At 32.3% G+C, this 9753-nt stretch overlaps 1 protein-coding gene and 1 long non-coding RNA gene across 2 annotated transcripts; one reads left to right on the top strand and one right to left on the bottom strand.

The window, feature by feature from the left end:
• The first annotated feature begins 1512 nt into the window (after positions 1-1512).
• On the top strand, positions 1513-2699 carry LOC127898723 (uncharacterized). The gene is made up of 2 exons (XR_008050567.1): positions 1513-1947; positions 2208-2699. It is a non-coding gene; the product is annotated as an uncharacterized LOC127898723 (long non-coding RNA).
• Positions 2700-3228: 529 nt separating this feature from the next.
• On the bottom strand, positions 3229-5873 carry LOC102617166 (probable N-acetyltransferase HLS1). The gene is made up of 3 exons (XM_006493294.3): positions 5501-5873; positions 5215-5345; positions 3229-4267 (listed from the first exon to the last, which is right to left on the bottom strand). The coding sequence occupies exons 1-3, from the start codon at positions 5723-5725 to the stop codon at positions 3400-3402; spliced, it is 1224 nt and encodes a 407-aa protein (XP_006493357.2). The 5' UTR covers positions 5726-5873; the 3' UTR covers positions 3229-3399.
• Positions 5874-9753: the final 3880 nt, after the last annotated feature.

Here is a 9753-nt window from a genome sequence, read left to right as displayed (position 1 = left end):
TCTTTTTTTTTTCTAGGTTGAGAATATTCCTATCCCATTATTATTGTAAACCCATTCCCCCTCCATAAGATAATTAAAATAAGTTCATATCAGTTTAAAAATTTTACAAATTGACAATAAATTTGAACAAATTATTAATTAATGCATTCTTATAAAATAATTTATTTTTTATTCTGACTCAAGTTTTTTAACAATCTTTGACACATTTAAGTTACTTTAAGATAATTTCATTTTAACTATTTTATTCTTGTAATATGAAATGATCAAATTGCCAAAACTAACATGCACTTGTATCTAACAGTCCAAGCATTTAGTTTCATGTTTTACAATCTAATATGTTTTAAATTAAATTCAATAATTTTCAATAACCCACATATCATAAATATACTTTCCTAGTTTATGTGAATATTAATAATCATACATCATTTAGGAACAATAAGTTTTTTATTTATTGAAGATAAAATAAATTTTTGAGAATTTTAGTTTTTTTCCCTTATGAGGGTAAAATAGTCATACCAAATTATGTTAAAGTAACTTTAATGGTCGAATAAAATATAAAAAAATAAGTCATAAAAAAACTAAGATGGGTTTAATTCATTAGTTCTCCAATTCTTTTTGTTATTTAAATTTTTTTAAAGATAATGCTAACTCGTTGTAATAATTTTTTTTAAAAATTAGAATAAATTTATAAAAGTTATGAGATGAAAATATCATTATCCTTTTTTCAATAAAAATATTTTAATCTGTTTCACATTCTTGAGCTAACCCCAGAAAAATAAATGGGGGGGGGGGGGGGGGAAAAACTTTTTAAGTTATTGCAATTGTGGTCCAACGATCTCAGCTGGGAGCGCTGACACTTGCACGGATGGGCATTGGTATGAAGCTAAAATAGATTCTGGATGTTCTGTTTTTATTTATTTGAAAAAGTGATTAAATTTTACAAATTCCATTTTAATTTAACCTTTTAAGATTTAATCTCATCATAGTAGTCGGATCAATTGTTTCACAAGCCGAAAGGGTTTGGTACTCACTTGCTAGCGACGTGGGGGTGCGAAGGTGGGGACCAACGATCAGGTTAATTTTATAAGACAACATGCTAATTACAAATCATAATTTATAATTACATACTAATTTTTTTTTCACTTTATTTGAGTAGTTGCATACACGTGCTTCTCTTTTATGGCAACACATGTTTTATTGTGCTTTTATGTTAAAAGTTCAAAAGCAACGGGAAAGAGACATGCAATAGTGCTTGTGATCCACGTAATATCGATCTCCAATGGATTCGAGCCAGAGTCTACCTTTGATGATAAGGAGTGATTTAGTTTAAGTTTTAATGAGTTTTCCTTATTTATATATGTGTGTGTGTATATATATATAAAACAAATAAAATATATGGGTCTTAATCAAATTACACGATAGTGTAAGATATTTTTCTAATTGCTACACCTTTAAAATATTTTTAAGAAGTATAACATTTCACATCACCTGAAAATGGGTCATATGCGGCAATGATGCTGCAGTCGTACCACGATGTGAACCACAAAATGCAACATCAAAAATTATCAAAAGAAAAGGCCAGAAGTTGAAAGCTTTAACACGTTTCAGTATCGATAAAAAAAAGCAACGGCCAGACAAAGCCCGGGTAGCCAAATTGGGACAGTGTAGATCGATATCGATTCAGTACGTCCATTATCTTGTTAGATTGCCAGTTCCCCACAGTCTGTAATTCTGCAAATAGCTCAAAGGATTCGAAAGGTTCAGTTTTGTACCCAAATAACCCAACAAACCCCAACATCTTTTACATTTTTTATTTTCTGAATGAAGGTATTCTTCGACACTTGCCAATTCAAAAGGCTGCAATCAATGGAAAAAGCCTAGCCACATAATCCCTTGCTATCATTTTGATTTTGAATTTTCACATCTCTGAGGAATCTTGTGTATCATGTAAGCAATTTTTGTCAATACGGACAATAATTCACCAAGTTGCAAGAAGCTCTGATTCAATACATGTGTATTGCTTCTTGAAGAATCAATCATTGAATAATTTTGTGGTTTTGTTACCATACAGACGTTGCATCGTCACAATATGATTGATCTCTTCTTAATTTTAGAACAAACGCCAAACTATTCATCCTAGAAATTGAATCATCTCCTAAACTGAATTCTACTAAACTTTTAAAAATCTTCTGACGTGCGTTTTTCAGTGATAGTGGATGGGTAAAGCAAGGTCAAAGTAGCACGGGAGTCCTTGGAGTTGAAGCTCTTTCCCTAGGCCACCACTCTATAGATTCAGATCTATTGCCAGAAGGGATGAAGAACTAGTGCCACAACAAACTCATTTTGAAGTAGGTTTGCCTACAGAATCTACTGGATAAAGGGAGTGCCAGTATAAGAAATTCCTTATGATCTCCGAGAAAACATCTTAAAAAACCTACTACAGTACTACCTAGTAGGGGCCAAAAATAGAATAAGTGCTTTACTTGGCTCCTTGAAGAGTTTGATCAGCGAGGATTCAACCAGTGAAGGCTCGACGCAGTTGAGAAGAAATGCTCTCTAGCCCGGCAAAGGGGATATCAAGATTCACGTGCGAAGGGACGAGCGAAAGTTTCCTAGCATTTAACTTTTTTATTTTTTTATTTATTAATTATCAATCCGCACGAGTTATTTGTTCAATACATGATTAAATTATAAGAGAACTCCGATCCTTCATTTTAATGTTAGAGAAATTATTTGACCCAAAAAAATAATCTTTCATAGGCCATTTTTGGTAATATAGACACAGATAATTAAAAGTTTAGTTGATAAATTGATGACTATTAAGAAATCTTACCAAATAAAAAGTATATCAGACGACAGTTTAGTTTTTGAATATATAGATTGAGATCTTACGTGCTCAAAAATTAGCTAGAAAATCATTTAAGTCAGGGACGAATCTTTGAAGACTAGAGTGGGCCATGGCCCTCGTAAAAATTTTAATTTTTTTTAAATATACATAATATCTCCTAAATTATAATAGAAATTAAAAAATATTTCTAAACTATATATATATATATATTATTCACTCCAGCTCGTGTGACCAAAGTTTTCAACTTTCGTGCCTGATTTAAATTAATGTATTTACAAGAGAGAACATGGGAGAGAAATCAGATACGACATTTTAATTTTGATATCATGTTAGAAGCTGTTTAAAATTTAAAACAAACATTCAAATTGATATATAAAAATGTAATAGTAGTATTAAAAATAAGTCTTCATTTAAAAAGTAGTTAATTAATGATGCAAATATACACTTCATGTATGAAAAAAAAAAATTCTATAGTATTGTTAGAACTTACAATTGGTTCAAGAGTCTACAAGTGCAAGATTATTAACTCTCTTTTTTCTTTTTCGTGGAATTCAAATGTCACGTGGGTCCACAAAAATAACCGATGTAGATGATCGTGATTTCATCCAGTCAGACGGTGGACATCTTTCATTCCTATCCTCATCTACAGCACCAATCTTCTTGATGCACCACAAATCTTCAGCCCAAGAAAACTTCCTCCAATGGGGGATGGTCTCTCTTACAGGGTCCTTCGCACCCACTTCAGCCACTAGGGCCCCACATTCCCCATCATCTCTAGCCATGTTATGAGCGAAGGCACATAGAGACTTCATGAGCAGCGAAGCATGCTTACCTTCCATATGCAAACCATACAAAAAATAAACCCCAAATTGTCTAAACACATCAGGAAATGAAGGCAGCCTGAGCCATGGCATCCATGCATCAAGCAACCTTGAACCAACACAAAATGCATATTTTAAGGCACTAACACCTTTCAATTGCAATTTGAACACTTCCTTTGTGTTCCAAACACTTAAAATTGCAAAACTCGGGGGAAGAATACCGGTTTTGGGATCCCATCTAGGTACAAATTTTTTGGGCACGGCCATGAATGTGCCCAAATTGAGATTACTAGACAAAATCAGGTCAATATCTTTAGGGAAAAACTCCGAATTAGCGAAAACTCGGCGATAGATTGTTTCCGCGGATTTTCTCGGGAGGCGGACAATCGAGATGCCGGCACCTACCGGCTTATAGTGAGCATGAACCGGTTGCACCAGCATGGTCGGGGTACGAAATTTGGTGTATGAGCATTTTCTGGTGAACAAATTGATTGAAGCCTCATTGCCACAGTCGGTGGCCATGTATGAGTACTCAGCTCCTTGTTGCTTGCACCATTCTTCTAATTTTTGCACAAGTTTTGTGCCAATACCTAGCCTCCTGTATAATTTGCAAACGATAAAAATTTAGTACAAGTGGTTTTTTTGGTCTAGGGAATCTAATGAGTGGCACAAGGAAAATATCCATCAGTTGTGGATAGTGACATAATAATTATTGTGGATCACTTTTAATAGTGATCTAACAGTTACAAAAAAGTATGGAACATTTTAGAAGATTATAAAGTAAATCTTAACATAAGATGAGAATAAGAGAATGAGATTCTTTTTTAATTTTAATTTTACTGAATTTTTTAAAAAAAATTGTTATATTTTTTTTCGTGACAATGTATAGGTAGAGTATAATTTTTTTAATTTATTAACTATTAATTAATAATTAAATTATTTACTCAGTATATGATTAAATTAAGAAAAAAATCTTGATGTAAGAATGAGACTATATCTTTTTTTTTTCCTTTTGTTTTTGGGAATTAAGAATTAGTGGAAACAAACAAGTGTCAAGGGAGAGGCTAGAGGCTAGTGGCTGGTGGCTAGGGTGGCTGGTGGCTAGGCTGGCTGGTGCTTAATTTCTTTCCATGATACGAGGAACAATTTGTTCTCTTTTGTGTGGAATCTAATCATTCTTTTTATTTAAGTGGTGGCAATTTACGATTAGAATTCCAAAAGAAAAAATGCCAAACATTTACTTGAAATTGTAAATGCATGACTTTGAATAGAGAAAAAAAGGAAGTACAAAATTTAAAGCTTTGAAAAAAACAGGAACTATTCATTTCTCTCAAGCTCTTTTGTTCTCTCTCATATTATCATTTATTGCCATGCAAGGTGAAAATATCATGCACATTATGATCTAATTATAAATAGAATAATTAACTTCAGTTATTGCCACGTTTATCTCTTGAATCAATGCATGCAGTAACTGTACGAAACAAATAATTGTTGAAAATGAAGAGCCAAACTATATGCAAAATTCTGCGAAAAATAAAAAATAACCTGTGAGTTGGAGAAACTCTAAGTCCCAAAAGATAAGCAAGCTTAACAAAATTTGAGCCTCCTGTTGTTACAGTCTTTACACATCCTCTTATCACCCCAACAATTTCTTTCTCCTCTCCATACTCAGCGACCTATATGTTCATCACATCATAAAATTTGTCAGCATAATTTGTTCATAATGCAAACGAGGTGGTGTGTAATTCATATAATCACAATGTGAAAGTTCAGTGAAGAACCAGTAGTATTAATGGTAGAATTACTCAATAGAATTAATTTAATTAATTACCAGTGCGATGTGAGATGGGAAATGGCGAACGCGACAAACAGGATCACCCATAAGGTCAGTGACAAGAGTGGGCTTCCCTCTTTGCCCAGTCTCACATCGTCTCTCAATCTCCTCAACTCCCAACTTGTCACGCTCTTCATTATATTCTCTCACAATAACTACTGAATTCACCTTTGTTTTCATTGGAAATTCAGGAGAATTTTCAGCAGCTATCTTCATTGACATGATATGAAAGTTAAGTGGTAGAATTGGTACTATTGTGTAGAGTTGCTGATATGCGATTTTATTTTTTTTCTGAGGAGTTGGAATTTGATGTGATTTTGGGGTTGTGCTGCTTGAGCTCCTATTTATAGGTAGTAGGAAGTGCTTCTGGGGCAGCTTTTTAAAACTCACCAAGTTTTAGTGGACTGCTTTTTCCACTCATAATGTCACAGTGGCATTATAGTTTTATCACATTATTGTGCATATAGCCGCAAAATGTGTATACTAAACTTTGGATGTGATTTATTAAAATGGATAAGAATCATAAGATAATGGGGTTACAATTATTGCTTCATAAGGTGCATAATCTTCATCATCATATATGTGCCATTCCATCTGTTGATGATGAGTATATGATCGAGGCATTGAATAATAATATGCATTTATGTAGTGGCTTTTGGCTTGATTATCTCATAAGTAATATCACTTTATTGTCCGCCTAATTTTTCCATTATCTAATTTGGATATTTCTCATTGTCTTTCTTTTCATGACTTATCCCTAGATATTCTTCATTACCCATAAACTTTAATCATTCCTAAAAATCAAGTATAAAACTAGGGAAAATGGAAACTTACAAGTATTTAACTACTTGGGTCATTACCAATAGCCTCTTGGTGGAGTGGTCGATACCTTCTCCCTTAAATTTAAAGTGGACTGTTTGATTCTTCTCAATAGTTATGAGAATTTATTGTTATACTAGACTTCAATAAACTTCAATTATATTAGACTTTAATATGTATGTATGTATGTATGTATTTGGATCATTGAGAATCATCCAATAGTTAGATGATAAACCACTATTCTGTGGGAAGGGGTTTGAGACGAAGTGTATTTTTGGATTTATGTGGAAGTAATTACGAATAATTTGGTGCTATTATAGAGTTGATTTAGAGGGGTTTCTATATAATTAATAAATTTGCAACGTATTAAAAAAAGTGTTTAAATAGTTGGAAGTGAAGAATAAAAGTGATAAGATCTTAATTAGTGTTGAGTTTTATGTGATCATTAACAATTGAACTTTTAAGTTAAGTAATTGACAATTATAGAATAGTTTAATAGTTATGCGCAGCCCACTCTCACGGTAAAAGTTGAAAGAGAGAGTACAAGTTCCTGCAGTCACAAGGATCCCTATTTCCTTCTCTCACAAATATATGGAGGGTGAATATGTTCTTTGAATATTGATGGGTAAAATTTAAGTTGTGCTATAATAAAATTTAGTTGTATAAATTAATTTAGGTGAACTTCTGATTGTAAAGATATATATGTGTATGTAATTTGGACTTGCAGAGATTAAAATTCAAGACGAGTTGAAAACGATGGAAATATATTTTTACAATGTTATAAAAATATATTCACAAGATTATTAATTCGTCCCATTAAGAAAGTGAGCCAAAATCACCACTCTGCCTATATATCTCTACGTTTGAACTCTCACCAATAGCTCAAAGTTTTTAAATGGGAAAATAATAATTGAATAGCATGAAAATCCAAGAATTTTGAAGGTAGCTGTTTCCATATAATATTACTTTTTTTGAGTTCACCAATTATTGGTGAGTGGGGAGAGCAACCAGGCCGGATACAAAGTTTCTGCTGAGCAAGTGAATGATCATATATGACTCTGATGATCAACATCATCAGCATAAGCATAGAATTTATATGAACATCTTCCTCTTAGCCAAAAGAAGATTAATTCATTTAAAAAAAAAAAGAGAAAGAAATTAAATTGCATTTTAGCTCTTTGTTCTTTAGTGTTCGAAAATTGCACATGTGGCGAAGAGTCTGGATTCTGCCTCCCCCCAGCTCCCTTCATTGAAGTTGCTTGCTATCATTATTCTCACTAGGCTAGCTGATGTGTCCTATCCCAATTTTGTAGGTGACAAAACTTTGCCCATTATTTTGAAGCAAAAATGATGCATCATGAACCAAGCCAAAATTGCTTGGACACACTCCTGAATTGGGAAAAGTTTATCTAACTTTGGTGATTTGGATTCTTTGAAGAGATCTATACTGTAAATGTTGCAACAATAATGTTCAAAGGCCTCGAGGGAGAATTGATACATTCATAAATCTGAATGTTGACAAATCTTTATAGTGTGAGAAATGATGGTAAGTTGGCGACAAATGTCCCCTTCATTAGGATCTTTATCCAGCTAGCGATCACCTTGGATAATATGTCTTATGTCTTGTTCCTAGCTAGAGATCATGTATGGTTTTATGCCTATAACGCTGTAGGCTGGGTCCTTTTTGTCACTAAAACTTCGAAAGATTTGTATAAATTTATTGAGATATTGACAACACATATAACAAAGATATTGTTACTTTGAAAGATTTTGTATAAATTTATTGAGGTATTGACAACATATATAACAAAGATTTATTGTCTCAGAGAGCTTTTCCTATAGCCCGCACTTTGAGCAACTTTTACTACGTTTAATTAAAAAATGATTTAAAATAACCTAAATAAAATCGACGAAATGAATCTAAATATACCTTGGAGATTCTAGTGTCTACGACGGCTTCAAGCTCACATAGCCTGGGTAATCACACAAGATCACAATAATGTTAATAGGCCAATCCTCCTGACGTTTTTTTCCTAATAAAGGTGCATTGACTGGTCAAACGATGCTTCCAGAATCTAACATAATTTTTTATGTGAGTCAGATATGTGGTAAGAAAATTAAGAATATTCTTAAACAACCATTGTTCTGGTAAAAATCATACTATATATCCAGGGGAATTATATGATTCGATCATACTTTTTTTTTCTTTTAGTGCCTTTTGAGATTTCTTCAATCTCTCTCTCTTTTTCAATTTTCTTTTCTTTCTAATTGGATGCAAGGCTTTAATTCGAAGCATGCGGATTGATTTTCTTCTAAATATCTTAAAATAAATTTGGTCTATTCAATTTGATAGAGCTAGCTATTCTTGATCTTACCGAATTTACAAAAGTTCCAAACTTACTCCTTTGAATATCAAGATTTAGATCATATGAGTAGATATTATCTTAATCTAAAAAAAAAAATTGATGTTTGGAACTTTTGCAAATTCGTTTGTAAAGCTACTTTAGATTATACAAGTTAATGGCTCGTGCACTCACTTTCTAAAGGAATGATAGTGAAACATTCTCAAGGCATTATGACATATTTTAATAAAGAAATTAAGAAGAGCATTTACCGTTCATTCATCTTATGTTTCTATGCCCAGACATTTGGCATTCCTTTTGTACTTCAACGGCTGAAGCTTTAATAATAAATTGAATGACACCACTCATCTCTCTAGAAGAGCAATTACGTACATATATGTTGCGCAAATAATTAAGGACCTTTAGTTGATTGAACTCGTGGTATGGCAGAATGGGTTTTAGATAATTTTATTTTGTTAATTAGATATAATTTCACACAGAACAATTAATAGCTTAAATATTTTTTTTTCCTAAAATATGAAAGGAATTTTGAATGGGATTTTTAATTTGATGCACTGGAACATATGTAAGACGTATAAATTAAATTATAGCTAGTGGAAAAGTAATTAGCTTTAGAATTAGTGGAAAAAGTAACAATTAGCTTTTCTAATTGGCACTTGGCATCACATGGGTTTGGTGGTCGATAACCTTAAGAACATGTGGTCCCTTACAATTTGTACTATTGCGTAATTACTAATTTATAAGATTCCTAAAGTGTAATTTAGAGTAGGTATAATTGGTGATAATGCATGAACTTGCTTAATCTATATTGACATCATCATTATTGGTTAAGAAGTTAAAAGCCTCTTTAACAACTAATCTTATTCTAGAGCTCAAAGTACTCTCTCTTTACAGGATAAATAAAAATAAATATACAAAACATTTATAATCTTTAGTGCATTGAGAACTAATCAAGAAAGAGAGAAGTTAAAAAAAGAAGCTGAGAAATGAAAAGAAAAAAAAAAAAAAATACACCACTATTTTCCACTATATGAAAAGCAATGTTTTTGGAGGTGATTCGTTGGCATC

The sequence above is a fragment of the Citrus sinensis genome, chromosome 7 (assembly GCF_022201045.2).
Source record: "Citrus sinensis cultivar Valencia sweet orange chromosome 7, DVS_A1.0, whole genome shotgun sequence".
NCBI lineage: Eukaryota > Viridiplantae > Streptophyta > Magnoliopsida > Sapindales > Rutaceae > Citrus > Citrus sinensis.
The sequence above is the reverse complement of the archived record's forward strand: the minus strand, read 5'-3'. Positions and strand labels throughout refer to the sequence as shown.